The sequence below is a fragment of the Biomphalaria glabrata genome, chromosome 6 (assembly GCF_947242115.1).
Source record: "Biomphalaria glabrata chromosome 6, xgBioGlab47.1, whole genome shotgun sequence".
Taxonomy (NCBI): Eukaryota; Metazoa; Mollusca; class Gastropoda; family Planorbidae; genus Biomphalaria; species Biomphalaria glabrata.
The window spans coordinates 12,345,902-12,371,119 of record NC_074716.1 but is presented as its reverse complement, the minus strand read 5'-3'; the positions used below and the strand labels follow the sequence as shown (position 1 = coordinate 12,371,119).

At 33.8% G+C, this 25,218-nt stretch overlaps 3 protein-coding genes across 5 annotated transcripts in view; 2 read left to right on the top strand and 1 right to left on the bottom strand.

Moving 5' to 3' along the window:
• Positions 1-4,743, bottom strand: part of LOC106076717 (pyridoxal kinase-like) — a 7,778-nt gene extending 3,035 nt beyond the window's left edge. Inside the window, exons 1-8 of the mRNA XM_013237537.2 lie at positions 4,442-4,743; positions 3,753-3,807; positions 3,110-3,214; positions 2,459-2,542; positions 2,208-2,242; positions 1,994-2,079; positions 1,701-1,849; positions 123-241 (exon numbers count right to left, since the gene is read on the bottom strand). Coding sequence (XP_013092991.2) covers positions 123-241; positions 1,701-1,849; positions 1,994-2,079; positions 2,208-2,242; positions 2,459-2,542; positions 3,110-3,214; positions 3,753-3,807; positions 4,442-4,534 — 726 coding nt within the window. The 5' untranslated portion in view covers positions 4,535-4,743. The remainder of the gene's footprint in view (positions 1-122; positions 242-1,700; positions 1,850-1,993; positions 2,080-2,207; positions 2,243-2,458; positions 2,543-3,109; positions 3,215-3,752; positions 3,808-4,441) is intronic.
• On the top strand, positions 3,787-25,218 carry LOC106076718 (dehydrogenase/reductase SDR family member 6-like). 3 transcript variants are annotated; one of them, XM_013237538.2, is made up of 10 exons: positions 3,787-3,821; positions 6,995-7,079; positions 16,514-16,592; positions 17,686-17,782; positions 17,892-18,000; positions 18,600-18,663; positions 20,030-20,143; positions 21,346-21,404; positions 23,656-23,748; positions 23,933-25,218. In XM_013237538.2, exons 1-10 carry the CDS (start codon positions 3,802-3,804, stop codon positions 23,984-23,986), a joined length of 774 nt encoding a protein of 257 aa, XP_013092992.2. In that variant the 5' UTR covers positions 3,787-3,801; the 3' UTR covers positions 23,987-25,218. The 3 variants fall into 3 exon arrangements, with proteins under 3 accessions (XP_013092992.2, XP_055887601.1, XP_055887602.1); XM_056031626.1 differs by lacking the exon at positions 3,787-3,821 and adding an exon at positions 5,557-5,704; XM_056031627.1 differs by lacking the exon at positions 3,787-3,821 and adding an exon at positions 6,367-6,555.
• Positions 7,450-11,848, top strand: LOC129926617 (uncharacterized). Its single transcript, XM_056031617.1, has 2 exons — positions 7,450-10,512; positions 11,383-11,848. Exons 1-2 carry the CDS (start codon positions 7,706-7,708, stop codon positions 11,519-11,521), a joined length of 2,946 nt encoding a protein of 981 aa, XP_055887592.1. The 5' UTR covers positions 7,450-7,705; the 3' UTR covers positions 11,522-11,848.

The window sequence follows — 25,218 nt, the reverse complement described above, 5'->3', positions numbered from 1 at the left end:
AAAGCTAATCCATTCTTAAGATAGGTGAGCAAATTTATGAATAAAAAACAACAACTCAAGAACATCTAAAAATGATTAATATTTGGATCACAATTTCTTTAAACATTTAAAGATAGCTATACCTTAAACTCATGTTCTTTATCCATCCATGTCAACAAAGAGGCCGCAAACAAATCCCCAGTGCCTACAAATATGGCTGGTATAATAGGAATTTTAATTCTGAACCTCTTAGATATTCCATCTACAACAAGGAAAAAAAAAACATTAACATCTTGAGAGTGTTAGTCTGTATAGATAAATGTAGAATGAATATTTCAATGTATCTTTTTTTAACAAACAAATTTAGTTATAAAAATACATAGATAATATGGTTGGTTTGTAGCTCCAAACATCTAATACAAATAGACCAATGTATTAAATTCTTAGCACAGAACTTTAAATAATTAGCAGACTTTTTCTAAAACAAATTTGAATATAATGTTTATTGTACAAATATGCACAGACACTCCCAAACATCCTCTCCTCTTTCCTCATGGTCACAGCATAACCATCTACATACACTCCATACCAATGGTTGAGCAAAAAAAAGTTTTCTTCTAAGATATATGGTTCACTTGGATGTGGTGTGATAGGCTTTGTCTTTTAGTTGTATGATGGCTGTCTGGCTTTGAGAGATTACTCAGAAGATGTTTGAGTTTCTTGTACAAGCGTATTAGATGTGCTTAAAACTACTAAAGAGCAAGGCCTTTAACAATAACTAGATGAAGCACTAAGTTCAGATCATTAGATACTTGAATGAAGTTTAATACAGAAAGGCCATAGTCGAGTCTGTCTGTAATATGATGTTGTCACCTTGAATCCCTAATACCAACGGAATAATACTAACATAAACAAGCTAAACCCCACTATCCATGATGTCGCTAAATGTTGTGTTCAAAGTCTGTCAACTGTGGTGTGTCTCTATACTAACTAAGTGCATAACAGTGACCTATTTCTATATTTTAAAATGGTTGCTATGTGGCTACCATAAGGACCCACTGTTATTATTGATAACAGAATATTCAATGACACCGTGAGAATTACAATCCCATAAAAACAATGGCAAATGGCTTTCATGCTGTCTCCTTTCTCTCATATCTCAAGTCATCACTTGATCAAAGCATTTGCATTGAGCTGCAGCAATGAACCATAAAAAAAGTACATGAAGAGCAACTAAGGGAACAGACTTGTACAATGAATCACAAACAAACTCAACGACATTGCTTTCATGACACCCGCCACCTATACTTTACTTAATATTATGATGTCAGGTTATTTTTCAAAACAATTAGATATCAGATTACTTTCCTAAACTATGTCAGGCTACTTTCTCAAACAACATGATGTCCAGTTTACTTTCCTTAGCTATCTGATAATATGTTCTGTTCCTAATAAAGTTAGACTAAAGAATGATCATGAATAAAGTTAGACTAAAGAATGATGATGGTATATATATAGATTGAACAGAGACACGATCGCCACTCTATGACTCACTAAGACAACACATCCCTTAACCATATCATTCAAAATGTAATCGCAAATGCTAAAAGACCCATTAAGAAGCTTTTCAATGAAAGTTATTGCAGAGAGTGATTAGTTTAATGAAGAGATGTCCAATGAACATAGAGCACTAACTGAAAGTATTTAACTTAAATGCCCACCTTGTCTTATGCTGGCCAGACATAACATAATATCCTTGTCTCCTAAGTTACTGCTACTCAGTACCACAGTGCCTACTCCTCTTTCATGTAATTTATTCATAGCATTGAATGCTTGCTCTTCTGTTTCCACTGGTAACTGTGTTAACTGTCTGGCAAATTATCAAAGAAAAAAAAAATGTGTAAATTATTCATAACTTATCATATGATAAAGCAACAAAACAATCATACTAGATTATTCAAAATGTAAAAGATGTCTTAATGAGTAAACATGAATTTATTCAATTTATACTAACTCTAATTCAAATTGATTAGGTGTTATGACATCAGCTTGCTCTATTATCTCAGTTCTGTACACTGGTACCAAAGCCTCACTGACATACTGAAAGGAAAATGAAAGTCCATAGACATGTGGGCTTAAGACGTTTTCAATCATGATACATGCACTTAAAAGAAAATCTAAGTAATAAAAATATATATTTTTTAAGAATTAAGATAAAGTGAACTTACAAGTTTACCATTGTCTCCCATGACTGGATCACAGACTGCCATTAAAAAAAAATAAATCTATATAACAAAAATGAACTAAACACCTACATAATTATCTTTTACTTTATTTTTCTTTGATAAATGATAAACTATATTTTAGTAATTATAAAAGTGTATTTAGATTTTGTACTATTAAAATTAATGCTAAGATATTTCTTTAAAAAAAAAGACTATAATTTAAATATCAGATTTTAGATAAGCAAAACCTTCACCATATTTTAAACTTGGATTTCTACTCTTCATTTCCTTGACAGCATCGCCAACTGTTTTCAGGAATGATTCAGAACCAATGTACCCTACACAAATATAACATACATTTTATAACAACCTCATGATTTGAAAATTATATTATATCAAATTGATAACTAATTAAATCCACAAAAGTAGAGCAGATGGGTGGTCAAGTTCTTCACCACCAATCTGAAATATGCTTGTTAACAGTTGACCTTAACATTGTCTGACCTATAGATCGCAAGGGAAAGGTAACTTTACTAATCTGAAGTATGAGGATTTGAATCCTGGTAAAAGTATAAGTATTTATATTCTTGATTCTTAGCTCTGGACCAAAGTACCTGAGTACCAACATTAATCTGGTGCTCCAGACAGTAGAAATTATTTCTTAGGACAACCTAGCTCAGATTTTACAAGCTTATAGACTTGGTGGATGACAACAATTTTTAAAGCTTCATGGCCTGAGCCTAGCCTAAGTTGGACAATGTGTAGGAATTTGTTCTTTTAACATTGAAACAACCATAATAATCATTGTCCTGGAAACAGGTAAATTAAAAACTTCTGCACCATAGACTTTTTCTACAAAAGTTATTAAACATTAACATAGAAGTCTTTGTACATTGTAATTTTACCTGTTAAAACATGTGAGAAGTTGAGCAGGTTGTTAATTCTCAGACCATCAAATAAATCAGTCACTTCCTGCGCATCAAGAACTTGACCTTTCCATTTTCCATAGCCTGTTTAAATACATGGCATATCACTAAAAAATGTAGCAGCTTATAAACTTGAAATTCATATTTTTTGGTGCATTTTACATTTCAAACATCAAAATAATTTTTAATATAAATCTTATAATTTACTGAGATTTTTTTTATAAAAATGGTTATTATCTTAGACTGTGGTAATCTAGATATAGAATTTTTTTTTATTTAAAGATATTAATTTTTAAACCGCTTTCCAATGCTAAATAAGACAAAACAAAATAACAACAAAAAAACAAAACAAATACATATTCTATTTAGTTTTATGACATATTCCTACAAAACTTTACCCACGAAGTCACAAACACTGCTGGTAGCTACAATGTTTAGATTTTGTCAGATGTTGGTGAAAAAAGAATAAATGATTGAAAGATTCACATCTTTCAGTATAAAAGTATTTTAAAGCCATGTAAGGAATTTATTGCAGCCTTACATTTAAAAATGTCATACAGTTCAACATTCATAGAATTAACAGTCAAGAAATAAAATATGAGACACTTTTTCAATGACTTACCAGTGTGATTTGAGAACTGGACAGAGTTAATGGTACTTACATCATAGCCATGAAGCTAGAACAACAAAGGTAACAATTATTACTAACTGCATTATTTATTTAGTAACAATAGTCAAAATTACTCTTCTAAATAGAGACAGTATCTTATAAATTACAGAAATTCTATTATGTATATATATATATATATATATACAAAGCTTTTTTTGTGATCGTACGCACTGGTACGGTGTACCGGGCACATTTTTTGAAAAAAATTATTATTTTTCTTGTATTTTAACATATATTATTAATTTTTAGTAGTTAAAAGTTAGGCAATCAACTACTGAGTACCAGCACCAATTTTTTTTATTTTTTTTTTTTACAAAAAAAAAGCACTGCATTATATATATATATATTATATATATATAATATATATGCCTATAATAGATTTCGAATCTTGTAGTAATTAATAATTAAATAATATTAATATTAAATATAATTATAATATATATATTATAGTATAATAATATATATATGCCTATAATAGTATAGATTTCGAATCTTGTAGTAATTAATAATTAAATAAATAATGTTAATATTATTAATAACAAATAAATAATTTTCATTTATTTTAGAATAATTAGATTAAATCTAGATCTAGCTCTAGATTAGAATCTAATCATTAGATCTAATCTATCATCTAGATCTACCTGCAGAGGAAACGCTGCGCTTTTATTTCCAACATAACCGAATACAACAGTACTCTGAATTGAAAGTACTTTTTTATCCGATGTTTCAGACATTTATTAGTCTTACAATGCGTACTAACTGTAGATCTATGTTTACTATAGTAATAGAGATTGTCTAATTTACTACTAAGGGTAGTATTTAAATCTAGAATCTAGATCTAGATCTAGAGTTAAATTGGAGTTGGGTACAAATTCTAATGACTGCCAGAACGTGAGGCACATAAGACTCTAGTAGAAAAGGTCAAAGGTCACAACCCTGTGCTTTTTAAAGATAGCTAGATACTAGCGAGAGGTAGATCTATTATCTATATATCTGATAGAGAAGTACTATTGCCAACTGTTGGGGTGATTTCATATCTCTAGACAACAATATAAATATGGTAAAAAGACCAATAGTAATTCCAAGAGATATTTAAACGTACACAAATGCTAATAAACCGTATTTTTAAGTAGGCCTAATATATTTGCATTTTCTAAAATAAATTATTATATCATAATTTATGAATTACTATTTTTAAATTAAATGTGTACAACTAGCAGCACATGACCATAGTATAATAATCTCTAAGTAAGGAATTCCAAAATGCCATTTATGACTAATAAAAAAAAAAAAGAGTCTACGAATAATTTATTTAGGGGAGGGCAGGTGGGGCTACTCGGCGCCTTCACGGAGGTCACGGGCTACTACCCCGGGAAACCCCAATAGAGATGTTTTAATGGATCCTAATTTCGACGGTTAAATCGACGGCTCAGCAACTTTAACACTTTTCATTTTCAAAACCTTTATATATATTGAGCTAAACATTTCTTAAATAGAGAGACATAGCCTAGTTTTAAAAAATGCATTAGATAAGCCAGTCCGTCTAAGCCTATATTAGTCTATTAAAAGGTGCATATGTAAAAAAAAAAAAAAAAAGAGACATAAGAGGCCGGATTTCGCCATCCTCAGCTCTTGGTGTATGCCAAAGAAAGTATAATTAAATCCCTTAAGCTCTTACAGAGGCCTATAATTCTAATTCTAAATTCTAAATATTATATAGGGCATAGAAGCTTAAATAGCGTAAAAGGAATGATTCTAACACCAATGCGTTTTCATACTAAATTGAGTTAAAGTTGAAAGTTCGAAGTTGGTTATAAAGCTAAAGTTCATGACCTAGATCTATTAAAAGAAAACAATCTGTTAGACATTGCCTTTCTTTTTAGCATTTATTTGCTTGAGATAAGGTAAGTTTTCAGAACTATAGACTAGGTAAATTCAAATTGTAACCTAATAGCATCAATTTTTAAATAATAGGCCTATATAAGATACGTGTGTGTTAATTACTTATTAGTTTGTTCAATTTTATAATAGACACCTATTATAATTCTAGCACTACTAGCACCTATTTTTTAATAACAGAAGGATAATGTAATTTATTTAAAGTTATTTACTTAATAATTATTTGTTCAGATTGACCCATCTTATATTTGTGATTTATAAATCAGATACATCTTGGTATGATCATGTTTTAGCTGGTTTTATATTATAATCAGATTAAACATTCAAAGCAAATTATTATAATCAAGTACAATCTATATTTCTATATTATTATATCTATCTATCTGTAACCTTTTATATCTTTATCTTATATTATATACATTTGTTACTTCAAAAAAGAAGATAATAGTAATATAAATAATATATAATATAACACACACATATTTTCTATCAAATTTGCCATTACGGCCGTTAGACTAAGTGGAATCTTTATCTCTTATGATAGATGACCTAGATACATACATGTTGACCCAACAAAATGTTCGTTTTTAGATAAAAAGCATCCCCAAGCCAAGACCTATTATATAATACAATAGATTTAACCCACTTTACTATGTGAAGTAGGCCTATATGCTTGGATTTAGATCTAGGCCCAGAATCTAGGCATATAGATCTAGTACAGAAAATCATGTGCACAATTTAATCATATATGTCAGCTAGCGCTTATAAACCAGTAATACCAGTGGTTAATTAAAATTAAGGCGCTTAAAAGTGTGTACGAAAAAACAACAACATAGAATCTAGTAATCTGCATAAGGTATGACTTTGGTCTGAATCTAGAACTATATCAATTATTAGGCTATTACTGGAAAACTGTTAAATGAAACATTATATATATATATATATATATAATATAATATATATATATATATATATATATATATATATATATATATATATATATATATATATATAGAGAGAGAGAGAGAGGAATATTAAATTGGGGTCAGAATATATAACAAATAAAACAAAATCTCTTTTATGATTGTTTTGAAAGCCATATAGAGTCTAATATTTGATACATTTTATAAGCCTACTGTATGATATATATATATATATATATATATATATATATATATATATTGATATTGTCTTATTGAAGCCTGTTAGCTCATAAAATAGCTATATAAATCTAAATTTTCCTTTTCAGGCTATTCAATAAGCATAATTAATTTCTTATAATTGATTTCTTATAGAGTCTATTTAAAAATGGGACGTTTGGATGGGAAAGTTTTTGTACTGTCAGCAGCTGGCCAGGGCATCGGTAAAGCAGTTGCTTTGGTAAGTGAAATATTTAGTCATGGTGTGTCATAGTATCTTACTTTATTTATGTCACAATTTACAACATGAAAAACAATGATAATAAACAAATTAATTATAGGCTACATATAACTTAAGATTATAATAGGACTAGATCACAAACATAAGTTTATATAATCATTTTTTAAAATAGTTCTGAAGATGAAGACACACTAGTCTATACTCTATATCAGTGATGCCCAACCTTACTTGGTCTGGGGCCATTTTAATTTTCGGCATTTGTGTCGCGGGCCATAACACCAAAAAGGAAAAAATATATATAATAAGCTATTTTTAATAGTTTTATTTGTGGACCTACTTACATAAATGTGGTGAAATAGTTGCTATTTGTTTATGTTTGTGTAATGTCGTGAGAATGTGTTCACAACATTGATTTAGTGTGCTACAGTCCAAGTCTCTTTCGTCAGTTCATGTGTCGTTCTAGTTTAATAAAGCCTTGTTTTAGGTTTATCTTCAGTGTTCTTTATTTCTTATTACAATTTATTAAACTAGAAATTTTCAATTTCATGGATCTATGTGCCTCACGTATCTTTTTTGGATTTTCGTTCAACACTATTCTCAGTCTGTAAGTAAAAGTAGTAATACAAATGGAACGTCTATTTAGGCCAAAAGAGCTAGACATAGAGCCTAGCTCGCCATCGGCTGCCGAGAAGTGGCTGCACTGGCTGAGAACATTTGAGAATTTCATCTCCTCAGTCTCTCATTGCGAGATTGACAAAAAGAAATTACTAGAAAACTACGTTTCTTCGAGCGTATTTCAGTACATAAGTGAGTGTACAACGTTCGAAGAATCAATCAAAGTTCTACAAAATGTCTACGTGAAGCCTAAAAGCGAAATTTTTGCACGGCACATGATAACTCTTTGTCGACAAGAGAACGGACAAACCGTTGACTCCTTCCTACTTAAGCTTAAAAGTATGGCCAAAGACTGTGACTTCAAAGCTGTCACCGCTGAAGAACACAGAGATATCTTCGTAAGAGACGCCTTCATTACTGGACTGGCTTCAAACAGCATAAGGCTGCGACTCTTAGAGAAATCTACTCTAACTCTACAGTGCGCCTATGAAGAGGCAAGACAACTCGAATATGCCCATAACCATGCCATGGCGTATAACATCCACTCTGAAATTCCCTGTGGAGCTAGCGCCGACGAGGAGAGCCTTTCTCCAATGACTAAAGTAGAACACGAGGTGAGTGCGGCGACTAGTAAAAGATGTTTCTTTTGTGGAAACAGCCCACATCAACACTTTAGATGTCCGGCCCGTGACGCTACATGCAACTTGTGCGGTAAGAGGGGCCATTTCCAGAAAGTCTGTAAATCGACCAGACAGACACTCAAATCTACAACCTCAGCCATAGTGAAAGCAGATGATGACACGTCTCGGACTACAACCGTTGGATCTTCCTGGGCATCGACACCAGCGTCCGGTCTTACTAAATCTACTATTTCAATACTCGTCAATGGAGTACCATTGAAGGCTCTCGTAGATACGGGGAGCAGTGAAAGCTATATATCTTCTTCAATTGCTAAAAGGTACAAATGGAAATTAGAAACGTCCAGAAACAGAATCTACATGGCCTCTACACATCTTTCTCGCACTACTCACGGCCATATTTTCACTAAAATAAAGTACAAAGATGAACAATATGAAAGTGTTAAGCTCTCACTACTAGATGGACTAGTATCTGATGTAATCTTAGGGCTAGATTTCATCAGCCAGCACGAAAAACTGATGATCCCATTTGAAGGAAAACGAAGCACTCTCCAGGTCTGTACGCTGAAAGCTGCACGAGTTGAAGCCCCTCGCCTCTTCGCTAATCTGGCTCCTAACTGCCATCCCATAGCCACTAAATCTAGAAAATATTCTATGCCTGACTCCAAATTCATTCAAACTGAAATCAAGAGACTTCTATCTGACAAAATTATTGAGCCTTCCACGTCCCCGTGGCGAGCCCAGATAATTGTAACAACGAATGAAAGGCACAAAAAGAGAATGGTTATCGACTATAGCCAAACCATCAATCGATTCACTTACCTCGACGCGTATCCCATGCCAAAAGTGGATGAACTGGTGCAGGAAATATCTAAATACTCAATGTACAGTACATTTGACCTCAAAAGCGCTTACCACCAGATACCTATCAGGGATGATGAAAAGCAGTACACGGCGTTCGAGGCTGGCGGAAAGCTTTATCAGTTTTGCCGCATTCCTTTTGGAGTGACAAACGGAGTCGCCGCATTTCAAAGGACGATCAACACAATAATTGAGGAGGCAGGGCTACAGGACACGTTCGCTTACGTGGATAACGTTACCATCTGCGGACTTGACTCCATTAGCCACGACCAGAATCTACAGAGATTTCTCAATGCCGCTAAAAAGTACGGTATCACCTTCAACAATGATAAAAGTGCTATTGCGACTAATAAAGTATGCCTCCTAGGCTACGAAATCTCACAAGGGCAATTAAGACCAGACCCCGAAAGATTTCAAGCATTGAGAAACCTACCTCCACCACAAGACATGAAATCACAAAAGCGGGTGATTGGACTACTGTCCTATTATTCTCAATGGATCCCAAATTTCTCCAACAAGATCCATTTATTGGTGAACAACAAAGCCTTTCCTCCCCCTGAACAAGTACAACAAGCTTTTAAACAGCTAAAACACGAACTTGAAAACGCTGCTGTGTCGACGATAGACTACAATCGACCACTAACAGTCGAAACAGATGCCTCTGACATCGCGATTGCCGCCACTCTTAATCAAGACGGCCATCCTGTCGCCTTCTTTTCAAGAACACTCACTAATAGTGAACGCAGACACTCAGCAGTGGAAAAGGAAGCATACGCTATCGTAGAAGCCCTGAGAAAATGGCAACATTACCTTATCAGTAGACCCTTCACATTGGTTACAGATCAACGCTCAGTGTCTTTTATGTTTGACCAGCAGAACAAGGGCAAGATCAAAAACGAAAAGATTCAAAGATGGCGACTGGAGCTTAGTTGTTTCCAATATGACGTCGTATATCGACCCGGGAAACAAAACGCTGCGGCGGATACCTTTTCAAGGAACCACTTTGCGTCAGCAATGACTGGAGAAGACCTCAAACTGTTACACAACAACCTCTGTCACCCAGGGGTCACGAGACTCCTCCATTTCGTTCGGACTAAGAACTTACCTTTTTCCTGCGAGGACGTCCGCAAAGTGGTAAACCAATGTAAAACTTGCGCTGAACTGAAGCCTAGATTCTTCAAACAGTTTTCAGGCACCCTCATCAAAGCTACCCAACCATTTCAGAGAGTAAGCATTGATTTTAAGGGGCCACTCCCATCTGCTACTCACAATAAATACTTATTAACAATGGTGGATGAGTACTCACGCTTCCCATTTGCCTACCCATGTCCCGATATGTCCTCATCCACTGTCATAAAGTGTTTAAATCAGCTGTTTTCCTTTGTTGGGATGCCAGAGTACGTCCATTCTGACAGAGGTACGTCCTTTATGTCGAGGGAGGTGCAATCCTTTCTGCACGAGAGGGGAATAGCTACAAGTAGAACAACCGCCTTTAATCCTTCAGGCAACGGACAAATTGAACGACTAAACAAAACTCTATGGAACGCTGTTACTTTAGCACTGAAAGACCTCGATCTCCCGATCTCGAGATGGGAGCTTGTCTTGAACCAGGCCCTATACTCGATTAGATCATTACTATCTACGGCAACAAACGAAACTCCACATGAGAGAGTTTTCCGGTTCAACCGGAAATCCTCCTTCGGGATATCTATCCCCACTTGGCTATCTAGCCCAGGTAGAGTGTTGCTGAGAAGAGAGAACCGATCTTCAAAGTATGATCCTCTCACGGAGGAAGTCGAATTGCTGATGTGCAACCCCCAATATGCTGTCGTACGGTTGCCCAGCGGTAAAGAGGAGACGGTCTCTCTAAGACGCTTGGCTCCCACCCCCTCCCCATCCACAACAACAAGTGAACCTTCGTTCTTCCCTCAGGGTGAGGATAATGAATATCCTCCAGAAACTCAAAACACGGAAGTACCAGTCAACACCCCTACGGTGATACAAGAAAGGAAAGAACCCCTGGTAGGCTCTGAGGACCTCCGAGCGCTTCCTCTTGAAAATACCCCACTTGACGCTCAGGAACTCACTAGTGACTCCCAAACTGTAGAACAGGATAGTCAACCCCGTTACAACTTGAGAGAGAGAAGAACCAGACCGAACTATAGAGTCTAGAGTTGTTCCTTTATTGCACTACATATGTTCTACATAAACTGGCATTGTTTATCTCTTGCTACTGATACTAGAGTTTACTTTTCACTTACTTACGTACATGTCTACTTACTACACTATTTGTTAATATTTAAAACAGAAACTATTAATTGTTTATAAGTCATACAACAGATACTGGTTTTTAGGTTTCTTTGCATCACCATTCACTATTGTTTACAAGAGAAATTAATATTTCGACACTATTTATTGATCTATTGTATTACAGGCACTGGCATTCTCTTTTATTTATGCTATTGGCCTACTATATTACTATACTTGCTATTTTAATTCTAGGCGGGGTGAATGTGGTGAAATAGTTGCTATTTGTTTATGTTTGTGTAACGTCGTGAGAATGTGTTCACAACATTGATTTAGTGTGCTACAGTCCAAGTCTCTTTCGTCAGTTCATGTGTCGTTCTAGTTTAATAAAGCCTTGTTTTAGGTTAATCTTCAGTGTTCTTTATTTCTTATTACAATAAATTAATGTGATGCATGAAGTTTATCCAAAATCATCTTCTGAATATCTGGCTGCATAGATGAAACACCAAGTCGGAGCACTGAATCAAGATGTTCATCTGTGAGGCGATTACGTAACATGGTTTTCACCCGTTTCATCAAAGAAAAAGTTTGTTCACACAAATAAGTGCTTGAAAACATTGTGATCATCCTTAACGCTTGTTTTTGAAGATTTGGAAATGCTTCTGCAGGTAACATGGAGTAGAAGTCAATAGTCTGTATCACTTGAAATTGGTCAAGCAGGGATGTCAGGCTTTGTAAGTCAATCAGTTCCAGTTGCAGATCTGTTGTAGCACTTGACACATCGGCAGCAAACGGATTTTGAAAAAGACGGATATCATTTTTTAAATTCTGAAAATCCACAAATCTTTCACTGAAATAATTCATCAAGAGCCTCATAAGTTGGATCATTCTTTCTTTCTTGGATCATTCTTTCATATTTAGATGCTTATCATTTTGTAGAGTGGTACAGGTTGGAAAGTGGACAAGATGCACACTTTCCACCTGTTGAATGAAGAGTTGCAATTTTGTTTGGAAAGCACATATGTCTGCATACACATGCAAAATCAATTTGTCTTTCCCTTATAGTTTGGTGTTGAGTTCATTTAGATGTGATATGATGTTGCATAAAATAGCCGAATCCCACAACCATGAGGGGTTGTTCAGTTGTGGCACTTGTTTTGATTTGTCCATCATAAATATTTCAATTTCGTGTCTCAAATCAAAAAAAACATTTTAATACCTTTCCTCGGCTTAACTAGCCCCCCCCCCCCCCAACTTTACTGTGAAATAGAACGTCTTCATATTTGGACTCTATTTCTGTCAAAAAATCTTTGAAAGTTCTGTGATTCAACGCCTGTGATTTGATGAAATTTACAGTGTTGAGCACAATCATCATCACATCGTCCAGATTCAAAACCTTTCCACAGAGATTTTGTTGGTGAATGATGCAGTGAAGCCGCAGGGGTTCAGTTCCATTTGACTCAACAACTTTTTTAATAACTCTTGCTGTTATTCCGCTGTGACATCCAACCTTATTTCTAGCGCCATCAGTAGTCACTTTAAACTAATTTATTCCAAGGAAGAGCAAGGTCCTCTATGATGGTTGACACTTCTTTGAACAGGCCTTCTCCAGTTGTAGTCCCATGCATGCTCCTCATATCTGCTAACTCCTCTGTTATATCAAAATTACTGTTTGTACCGCGAATAAATACTAAGAATTGTGCAGTATCAGTTATGTCAGTGGACTCGGTAGCGGCAATAGAAAATATTTCGAATTCTGCTGCTCTGTCTTTTAATTGTGAATAGAGACTTTCACCCACATCTTCCACTCACTGTGTAATTGTCATGCGAGAAAGACTGACATCTTCTACTGTATTCTTCTTTTCAGGACACATTTCTTCCATTACTGCTAGCAAGCACTTTTTTACACATTCGCCATCGGAACAAGACTTCATTGCTCTACTTAAGATGTGAGCAACTCTGTAGATGGCCCTTATCGCAGACACATTTTCTTGTCTCTTTTTGTTAAATATTCTTGTTAATCCCCCAATCTCTAGTCTTAACTTGTCTTCGCGGCTCAAACCAAGAATGCCACCATATGTGTTTATGTGTTTGGCTTCATAATGCCTTTTAATGTTATTTTTTTAAAAAACAGCCACACTTTCTTTACAAATCAAACATGTTGGCTAACAACCATATTCCACAAAAAAGTAAAGATCTGTCCACTTTTCATGAAAGTTTCTACATTCAGAGTCCACTTTTCATTTCTTAGGCTCTCCCATTTCATTAAATCACTAACGTCAGACAATACGGTACCAATTGCTTTGACATCAAAAGAACACGACCCAAAGTGATGCATCAATGATGCTCTATGTTGCACACACAATGTGTCAAGGACACGGCTAGCTCAAGACAGTAGCGGAATTTTCCAAGAATTAAAAATAGCTGTCTAGTTTTATCGCCATTGAAAAAAACACTTGTGTTCTTACAATACACAAAATATTTGAATATTAGAATACCAAATATAAAGATGGATTTCATCAAAGAATTAGTGAGAATCCTAACTGAATGAGAATATTTTTTCAACATTCTAATTTTTTAATTTAAAATTTTTTTGTACATTTTTTATTTTTACATTTAAAATTTTTTTATTTTTTTTTACATTTTGTTCCAATGCGTTGGCAGGCCGGATAGAAGCACGTAGCAGGCTGGATCTGGCCTGCGGGCCGTAGTTTGGGCATCGCGGCTCTATATTGTCATTTATTAATTTTCAAACAAGAAAAATGATTGTTTACCTCTATTCCGGGCTCTAGATCTATATGTTTATTGTATGGATTTGAACTTGTTCTTCAAGTACTGGTGGGTCAAGCAGCTTCAACTTCCAAAGGTAGATTTGAATGATAGTGGTAGAGGAACCAGCTAAATTTTATTTGGCATTCTTTTATTCTGGGACCAATGTTTGTTGTCCATAGCTTTCATTGTCATCATATCTCTCTCCATATACTCAATCATATAGTGTGGTCTACAGCTATTTCTTCCCAGTAGTCAACATTGATGTCCACTGATTTGAGGTCCTGATTGATATTGGAGGTGGGTACAACCAGTTTAATTATTTCCACATATTGGAGGTAGGGACCACCAGTTTTCATTGTGCTTATCAAGAGTTGTCAGTAAAGGATCATTTTCGGGATATTCAGGGCAGACAGTGTTTCTGATGATGGTAAAGATGCTTGGAAGTATCATACAAGTATCTTAGTGTTAAACAGTCTTTCTTGCAATGTGACTTTCAGGATCCTTCTGAGGCAGTGCAAGTGAAATGAATTAAATATATGCTCTTGCTTTGTGTAAGTAGTTCTTGACTTACTGTCATACTGTACTGTGCTCAAAATACATGTCTTATAGACCTTCATTTTTGTCTTTGTAGTGTGCTTCCAGTTTTCTCAAACTCTTGGTCTGTGTCTGGTAAAGGTCGATGCAGCCTTGCATATGCGTTTTTTATCTCCTCTTCTAGGGACTTCTTTGTGGAACCCAAGGAACATTATTCATGTATGGCATCTAGGTTGTTTTCATAACTTTTGTTTTCTTCATGCTTTTAGTTAGCCCATACTCTTTGTAGGCCATGTCCTGGAAACTTCTTTCAAATCAAATTCCACATACAAAGCATCTATTTCTCCCCCCCCCCCCCCCCCCCCCAAATTATTTTGTCTTTCTGTAAATGGACATTGCAAAACCAGTTTTTACTTCTTGTCTGGCAAACAGATTTTTTATCTGAATGGATTTTTCATGCACATATATTTCATATGGAAATTAATAAAAGTCACAATGCTCTTTATACCCTTGGAACACAACTATTTATTTAACCAAATCATTTGGCACACTTTTACTGCTAAAAATAACACAGTGGAAGAGGCATACACATCATCATCACATGATTGATTGTGTCCTGGAATGTGTTACAGTGAACTAATTTCAGTTGACTATAGAGAAAGGCACATTCCTCGTTTCATATGCTAGGACAAATTTGTACAAATGCTCCTTCTTCCCTAGTGCTATTAGAGCATGGAATGGGTTGCCTGAGCTAGCCAGGAAAACCAGTGACTTGGCAGAGCTTAGGTCATTGATTAATATGCATGACTGAATGCATGACGCATAGAACATAATCATCTTCTTTTTTCAAGTAACGTCTGTATTATATATGTTAAGACATCATCCATCCATCCAGGTGGTGCTACAGCCCATGGAGGGCTCTGGCCTGCTTCAACACATCCTTCCATTCAGATCTCTCCCGGGCCTTTCGTCTCCATGCCCTAACCCCAAGCTGCTTCAGATCTGCTTCCACATCATCAATCCATCGCATTCAGGGTCTGTCTTTGGGTAGCCTGCCTTTTGGTTTTTGCCTGTATACGATTTTCGCTCCTCTGTTATCTGATATTCTTTCAAGGTGACCTGCCCAACATAGTCTTTAACACTTCAGTAAGTTGGGTTAGTGCACCTGCTGTATAAAGGCTTAGCACGTTCCATGTCGCAAAACTAAAATCATGTCCTTTTCCAGGCCTAGGTCGTTTTCCGTTGAGATCTGTCCGGGTTTTCTTGTGTGTATTAGCTTTCGTAACAGTATTTTTTTATATGACAGAGTTGTTAGCCCTGTGCATAACCATCTGGGGGGCTGCCCCTTTCAGCTCTCTGGATAGCTGCCTTTATTTTCGGGTAAGGTGCCCTAGCTTTTGTGGATCCCTCTACTTCCTGCAAGGCAGCAGGTTTGATTTTGGTCCACCCCGGGTATTTTATTTCCCCGGTACCCACCATATCTGGAGGGCATTCCTCTATCCGCCATCTGGGGAGGCACTCGATGGGAGATCAAAAACTCCACTCGAGTAAGATAAGACATAACAATTACTAATAAAAAATATCTGTTGTTGTTTTTTGGTCATGACTGTCGCCAAACCAAATTTGTCATTGACAATACATTTTAGGTTTAATTGGAAAGTAACTATGTCAAGTAATATATATTGCAACAAAATTATGTGTGAGTCAATCATATCATTCCACATTCAAGGCACTTTATTTACTGATGATATACTTATGATCTTTCAGATGGCAGCCAAAGAAGGTGCTAAAGTAATTGCTACTGATGTAAATGGTGAACTTCTGAAACAGTTAGAGGGTGTTCCTGGTATGCATATTTTTTTAAAATAGTTTCTAAATCAGTGGAGAGTAAGAGTGAATTTAAAGTACTTTGCAATGGTCATGTCAAACAAATATGAGATTGGCCAGAAGTTTCTAAAAAAAAAAGGCTGTCTAGAAAATGCATCTTCCAGAAATGTCACTTGTAAAATGTTTTTAAATAGTTTTACTTGTTCCAGATGTTCCCTTAGAGTTGAAGATAATTTTCTTCATAGTGCAAACCTCCCACAGGATGCCGGGGGATAGCAGCGGGTAGGGTATGAATCTGAGACCATCAAGAAGTCATAATGACAGTCTAGCGAACATACCACATGACCAGGCAGCCATCTTGGAATCTATATAAGGAGGAAGCAAGTTATTGGGCATTTGGAGCTCAACTATTATTTTAATTTAAACACATTGAGTTCTTTTAATATATAAACATTTATTACATTTAATCTGTGCCAAGCAAAAGACTTACAATCTCACTATAAAACTCAAGTCAGTTTCAGTATTGAAGCAGCTGTGTTTGTATTATACATTGTGCTTAAACTAATTCAGTGTTTCATTATTATTATCTCCCTTACATTCCAGTGTGTTCTTTAAAGTAAAGAATGAGCTGCTCATATGTGACATCCTGATTATTCTCACAATATTATAATAGATCATTTTTTAAAATATTTATTGACATTTGCTCCATGCTGTTTTAGATATGCTCCACATATCTAGATTATGGGACTTGCTTTTATCATATCAGCTTTGTTAATAGCTTGGAATCTTCATAGCTTTGGAATAAAGATTTTTTGTTTTCATTTATTCATAAACACATTATTGAGTTCAATTAGCTGTAATAAGTAGACCTTCTTGGTATCTTAAGATGAATATGAAGGGCTCTCATTCCTTAGTACCAGGCCACAGGATCACAACTTTAACCAATAGCCTCAAAAATGACGGAATCCCTCTTCATCTATAAACTTTGTCATCTAAACAATAAACCTTTAGCTCACAATCATACTTTAATGAGTGGAGCTGATAAGCCACTTCTGCTAAAATTGCAAGGTTAAATAAGCAGTATGAAATTAATTTATGGCAAATTTATACAGGAATTCATACCCAAGTTCTTGACGTGCTGAATAAACAGGAAATTGAAAAGTTTGCCAATTCACTTGACTCCGTTGATGTTCTCTTCAACTGTGCAGGGTAAGAAAGTTTTTTGTTTTGCTAGAATTTATCTTTTGAAAATAATATAAAATCATATATCTATGTGTTTACATTTGTACTGTAACATTTTGTTTTCCACTAACTACAGTTTTGTTCATCATGGCACTCTGTTAGACTGTGCTGAGAAAGACTGGGATTTCTCCTTCAATTTGAATGTTAAAAGTGTTTACACAATGTGTTCATATTTTGTTCCCAAGGTAACGTCTATTTTAACATTCTTTACTAAGGTAACTTATTACTTCAAATTCATTACAAAGTTCAGAAAAGAAAAAAGGAAAACAAATTACATTCTCATTGAAAAGTATTATACATCCATCAAATGTTTAGGCTAAATGAGATTTATGGGAAGAATCAAACTATTGTTTTATCAGATAGGACAAAGTTATATTTTATTATCCATTTGTTTTTAGGGCAGTTTAAGTAGATTTGACCAAGTTATAAAACCCTCATTAACCATGAAATTTTTGTATACAGCAATAGTGATAGTCACATTTATTTCCATAACATAGAATTAGAAGTAAATAAATGGCAGTTCAATTTGTGCTCAATAAACTTTGCAACTCAATACAAGATGTAACCTTTTACGTCAAACTTGAAATCTGACTCAAAGCATTGTGATACTATTTAATGACTTTTTCCTCTTGGGAATACTCTTTTCATAGTTATCAAAGTAGACTTACCAAAGATGTGGAAAAAAAATACAACAGACTTTTATATTTATATTTTAGAATTATGTTGAACATCATTTTTACTTACAAAAATATTTCTCTCATCCCTTCTTGTTTATTTCAAAAAGTTGATAGCACAAGGTCGAGGTGGTAGTATCATTAATATGGCCTCAGTTGTTTCAAGTATCAAAGGTAATGAAATCAATATAAGTTAAACATTCTGTTCTTTTTTTTTTTTTTGTTTAATTTCTCTCTATTATATTTTCCTCAAACATTTGAAGATTTGTAAAAACATTTTAAAATGAGAGAATTCTTTCTTTGTATTTTGTTCGTGTATTTTTATTTTAATTATAAATATATATTAAAAAAATTATTATTACATAGCTTATATCAACTCACTCTGTCTGTCTGTCCGGTAAAAATTTGAATATATTTTTTCTCCCATTTCCCAGTCTCGGATCAAGTTGAGACTTTGCACAATTATTTATTGTACCTGGCATGACAAGAATAAATTTTTAAAAAATTAACCAGTTAGTTAATTAATTAATGGTGATTAATTTTTTTTTTTGATATCAAAATAAAGGGAATAACTGCTATTTAATGAGATATGTGGATATTGGTTTAATCCCCTTATTACGTTTTGTCACATTTTTTCTCCCATTTCCCATTCTCGTATCAAGTTTTGCATGAATCAATCTAAAAATTAAACCAATTAATTATTCAATTAGTACTAATTAATTAATTAATTTTTATATAAGGGGGGGGGGTAGCTAATCTTTGCCAATAATAGAATATGCATCCCCTGTTTGGGACCCCTCAACTCAAGAAAACATTAAGAAACTGGAGCAGACACAAAATAGAGCAGTGAGATTCATAACAAATTCATAATCACATTTGACTAGAGTAACACCTTTAGTAAAATCACTAAATTTAGACAGCCTTCAGGATAGAAGACTCAAAAGTAAAGTAGCAATTATACATAAAACACTGAACCAAAATCTTCAAATACAAAAACAAATTTTAATAAAATACTCAGAAAGACACAAAGATAAAGGCACACTCCTCGTTCTAAATGCTAGGACAACAACTTGTGCAAATACTCCTTCTTCCCTAGTGCTATTGGAGAATGGAATGTGTTGCCTGAGCTAGCCAGGAAAACCAGTGACTTGGCAGAATTTAGGTCATTGGTTAATATGCAGGACATAATCATCTTCTTTTTTGAAGTAACGTCTGTTTCATATAAGATAAGAAGAAGATAAGATTTTCAGATAAATGGCGATAGCTAGCAATTCTTCCCTTAGATTAGTTTTTTTTTAAAGTAATCTTTTTTTCTATTGCTTGTTTTATATTATTAAAGTTGCTAAACAAAAACATTTCAATTAAATGCTAAATAGCCGACTTTTTTTTCTTTTGTAGTTATTTAGTTTTGAGCATAATTTATTGCTCTTTCTTTCTTTTGTTTTAATAAGCAACTTTCATAAGATGATATTTCACAATGAAGTCGACTGAAATAATAGCGTACATTAGCTTTCTTAGATAAATTTCTTTACTTTTCCAGGAGCACCAAATAGATTTGTGTATGGTGCAACTAAGGCAGCAGTTATTGGTCTGAATAAATCCTTGGCCGTGGACTTTGTACAACACAAAATACGATTCAACACTATATGTCCAGGTTAGTAAGTACTAGTAAGTAAAGTAATGTTCCTCTTTCAGACCTTGCGATCTATAGGACAGAAGTGTTTCTGTGGCCCACGGTTAACGAGGGTGTCATGTGGCCAGCACAAGTACCTACTGCCTTTCCTCAACTAATGTCAGGTTAATTGGAGCTGGGTGGACTCAGATACACCCAAAATCCCAGGTTTAAAAATGCCAGTCTTCACCAGGATTTGAACCTGGGACCTGGGTTCAGAAGCCAAGCGCTTTACTGCTCAGCCACCATGCCTCCTAGTAAGTACTAGATTCCCAGAAATCAACAGAATGATATATGGATGCACACATATTCTAGATTTCTTATCATCTCTGTTTTCTAAAGTTATGCTCCTGTTCTGACTATGGCTCTTCCTACTATGTATGTATTTCTTTAAATTTTCAATACAAATAATGTTGTCATAAATAAAAGTATATCATAGAAGTAGATTGTTGAATCTATAACTTTCAAATTAAAAAATTGTACACATTCTGCTTGTAATGGACACTCTAAAATTAACTATAATCTCAATTAACACATCACTTTATTAAGTTTTACCTTCTTATCCTTCACTCCAGCATCCTGTTGTTTTTCTGCTCCATTTCCACACAGTCCTGACTTACACACTTTCTTAGCTGTTCACTCAACTAAGTACAATGAAGGTCAAATGGTCTTTCCATACACAGTCACACACAATGCACTTCTACTCAAAACAAACACACTTACTATAATGCTAGTTGTCCTAAATATAAAAGGTTTCATTCTAAAACAAAATTGAATATACTTAAAATTTAAATTACTTTTTATTTCTCAACAATTCTTTTCTGAATCCATTATATCTCTGCATGTTCCATACTGGAGGATGGGCTTCTGACTATATCAAAACTCCTTGCCATAAGGCTTAAGGAAATTGGTTAAGGAAAATGATCTTATTCATATAAGTCAGTATCTTTATTCAAGTTTTTTTTTTTTTTGGTCTTTGACTCTCTCTGACTCCTGCAAACTGTTCATTTTTGTGAGTTGAATGGATCTTGTCTCATACCATTCTGTAGTGTACTGCAGTGTTAGTCATTCACTCTGTTTACTCATTGATATTATTGTTACTAAGCTATTACAGTAGGAAATGGAATATTTCAGATTCATTGAGCATCATGTTTAAATTTATGTGACATATGTCTTCCCAATAGGTACAGTAGACACACCATCATTGCGGGACAGAATGGCTGCCCAAGGTGATCCTGAACAGGTTAGGTTTTTATATTTTACTGTTGAAAAGTGTTCTTCCCCCTTCTCCTTTTTAAAATTAGTTACAAGTAGCAGTAGAGAGAAAGTTAGTTGAAATTATCAGTCAAGAGAAGTTAGTTACAAGTAGCAGTAGAGAGAAAGTTAGTTGAAATTATCAGTCAAGAGAAGTTAGTTACAAGTAGCAGTAGAGAGAAAGTTAGTTGAAATTATCAGTCAAGAGAAGTTAGTTACAAGTAGCAGTAGAGAGAAGTCAGTTGAAATTATCAGTCAAGAGAAGTTAGTTATAAGTAGCAGTTGAGAGAAAGTTAGTTGAAATTATCAGTCAAGAGAAGTTAGTTACATGTAGCAGTAGAGAGGTCAGTTGAAATTATCAGTCAAGAGAAGTTAGTTACAAGTAGCAGTAGAGAGAAAGTTAGTTGAAATTATCAGTCAAGAGAAGTTAGTTACATGTAGCAGTAGAGAGAAGTCAGTTGAAATTATCAGTCAAGAGAAGTTAGTTACAAGTAGCAGTAGAGAGAAGTCAGTTGAAATTATCAGTCAAGAGAAGTTAGTTACAAGTAGCAGTAGAGAGAAAGTCAGTTGAAATTATCAGTCAAGAGAAGTTAATTGAAATTATCAGTCAAGAGAAGTTAGTTGAAATTGTTAGTTGAGGTTGTAAGTTAAGTTACAAGTCATTCAAGTACAATAGTCGTAGCAAGACAGTATAAGATAGCAAGACAGTAGGTGGTAGCAAGACAGTAGGTGGTAGCAAGACAGTATGTGGTAGCAAGACAGTATGTTGTAGCAACTTGTAATAAGTTGAATGTTAAGAAGTTGAAGCAAGTAGTTGTATTGAAGTTGATGTGAACTCATGTAATGGACTTCGTAATGGGATTGTATTATAAGTGAAGCTGGAAAATTATTATATTCATCAAATATCATCATGAAAATTGGATTGATTGTATTATAAGTGAAGCTGGAAAATTATTATATTCATCAAATATCATCATGAAAATTGGATTGATGTCCTGTAAATAAAATATTTGATCACATTCTACAAGCAGTTTATTTTAATTAACATTTCGCAAATAGTTCCTGTAGTTGTCATCCAGTCTCCGTACTGTAATACTGCTTATGATTGACATACCTATGAGAAATATGCCTACAAGCATCTTACCATTAATGTCATCATGATAATTATCATTATATACTGAAAAAAAAACACTTAAATTCTCTTCTTAAAATAAGCAAACAGAAGCTTTTCTTTGACAATTTTAAAAAGTTGATTACAAAAAATTCAAGACTTTAAACAGTCTTTATACAATTTATAATTTTTTTCATTTATGAACTTGACATATAGCTTGAATTTTTCATCATAATTAAACATGACACATCTACTCACTGGAGACTCTGCTCTGACTCATTTGAAAGAGTCACCATTTTCTTTTAAAGTCAGACCCTTTTGTTTTATAAATCATGTTTTTATAATGCTAGCAGTTAAGGAGGGCAATGCTTTTTCTCTCATGGCACAGACTGCATAAGAACAACATGCACAGATGGAGAAAAAAAAAAGACTTTTATTGCTTAAACTCTAAACTCTAATGTAAAAGATTGCAGTAACAGTCAAAAGTATAAATCAGTCCGAGGCTCATAGAATAATAAATATCCATCAAAGAATACTGAACAGTCTCAGAACAATGACCAATGAGCCTGATAGTAGTTTACAAAGATTTTTCTAGATTGTTTGTGTCACTGTTTGTATTATCTTCAACTTTCTTAAAACTTCTATCTTGACCTTTGATCTTTTCTAAATATTTTAAAATTAAGTTTGTTTACTTCAATATTATTTCTACTAGGTATTTGAGATGGTACACTTAGGTGTGACAAGTCCAACGATTAGCTCTCTGGCTTATACATTATAGTGTGATGATTTCAGTGGCATAGCTAAGGATTTGGGGCCTGGGGCTTGACCTCTTTTGGGACCACTGCATTTTGACATTCAACATCATGTCATGAGATAATGGCATAATATTCAATATAAAAACAAATTTTGGACATTAATTTGGCAGTCCCCCTCAATTTGGACCACCCTCCTCGCACCCTGGCTACGCCACTGAACAATTTGAATTAAAATAAAGAAAGATCACTTTTTAAAATGCTCTTTAAAAGTCTTGAATTCAAGTAAAGGTAACTATAGTCATTCCAATATAAATGACCAGCAACATTAAAACTATTTCTCTATATTTATAATTTTGTATAGTAATTTATTTCAGGCTTATAAAGATTTCATTGCAAGACAAAAACTGGGACGTCTGGGCACTCCAGATGAAATAGCTTATTTGGTTGTCTACTTGGCATCAGATGAGGTATATATGGATTATATAGTGGACTTCATATTTGCTTATGACTTGCATCTCTCAGACTTGTGTAATTGTTACTTATTAGGCTACTATAAATTGTTACTTATTAGACTACTATAATGTTTACTTATCCATTGCATGTCTGTACAAGAAGGTTAACTCATTTTCATGTTGTGGTTTTGTTTTTCAGTCTAATTTTGTGACTGGTCAAGACTTTATCATTGATGGAGGATGGAGCATTTAGTGCTTTGAGTTAATCTATATGATTCTAAATCTTCACTATCATGGTACCCCTTCTGCTAGTCATTTTAAATCATGCATTCCACTTTCAAAGACAAGATAATGAGATTTTGTATATTTAAATATTCTCTTTTTATATGCCAAGATTTTTTTTTTGCTTTTCTCTAAAATATATTTAAGAACTGTAACCAGATTTTAAAAATTTCATTTTGTATTAGACTTTTCAGCACAAATCTTTTTGTTGTGTGTGTCAATCTGTACAACTTACACAGAATACTTTGGAATTACTAGGAAATATTCCTTTTCTTTAAAGGTTAAATTAAAATAATTTAAAAAAATATATATTTTATAAAATGGTGAAATTTGAATTTTATTATTATTATTATTATTTTTTTTTTTTTAAGATGTAATATAAATAATTTTGCTGTAAGCTGTTTTCCTCATGTAAACCTTAAGTGATACTTTAATGTAAGAATCATGATAATTAGTAAATCTATTAGTTAACAATCATGATAATCATTGAAACTGCACTACTATTTATAAAAGATATGTTATTTTTTATTTTATTTTCAAGCTTTAAATTTGATGACTTGTGTTTGAATGTTTAAAAATGTTTTAACAAGTAGTTTTTGCATACTTACATATTTACAAGTATATTTAACAATTATTGTGTGTTTGTGCAATTAATTATACATTTACATTTACTTGTTGAGGCATTTAGTTTATTTAAAATATCTGCACAATATAATAAATAATGTATTTAAAAAAAGTGCAGATTAAAGAGCTTATTCATTTCTCGTTATACAAAGAGTAGTGATATAATCTTATATAATAATATTTTTAACAGTTTAATATAATAAATAATGTTTTGCACATGTATGGCTATCAATTTTATTTTCTGCCTTTTGCTTTGTGAGTTCAAGTAGTTTGTCTGGCTCACCTATGTTATTAATTTCTGCTTCATGCATTGCTATGCATACTACTTTTGTGCCTTTAGCATTGTGTTCATAATAAGGTCATTATGACTCTATTAACTTGCCTTACAAATTGCACTTTTAGTTTATTCTTGAATTAACAAAACAAATTTTTACATCCTGTGATATTTTTCCTTTGTTCTGCTTACTTGAGTCATTATGTTCAGCCATTTAAAATTATATTTAAGCTATAAAACCGCAATTGGAACAGGACGCTCTTGTACTTGACAACCTCCTGAATTAAAGAAATGTTCATGCATAA

Coding starts and splice junctions, on each gene's coding strand:
- LOC106076718 (XM_013237538.2), top strand. CDS start 3,802: ATGAAGCTAGAACAACAAAG. Junction 3,822..6,994: donor ATGAAGCTAGAACAACAAAG/GTAACAATTATT, acceptor GATTTCTTATAG/AGTCTATTTAAAAATGGGAC. Junction 20,144..21,345: donor ATTCAACACTATATGTCCAG/GTTAGTAAGTAC, acceptor TCTTCCCAATAG/GTACAGTAGACACACCATCA.
- LOC129926617 (XM_056031617.1), top strand. CDS start 7,706: ATGGAACGTCTATTTAGGCCAAAAGAGCTAGACATAGAGCCTAGCTCG. Junction 10,513..11,382: donor TACTCACGCTTCCCATTTGC/CTACCCATGTCC, acceptor TTCCTTTATTGC/ACTACATATGTTCTACATAA.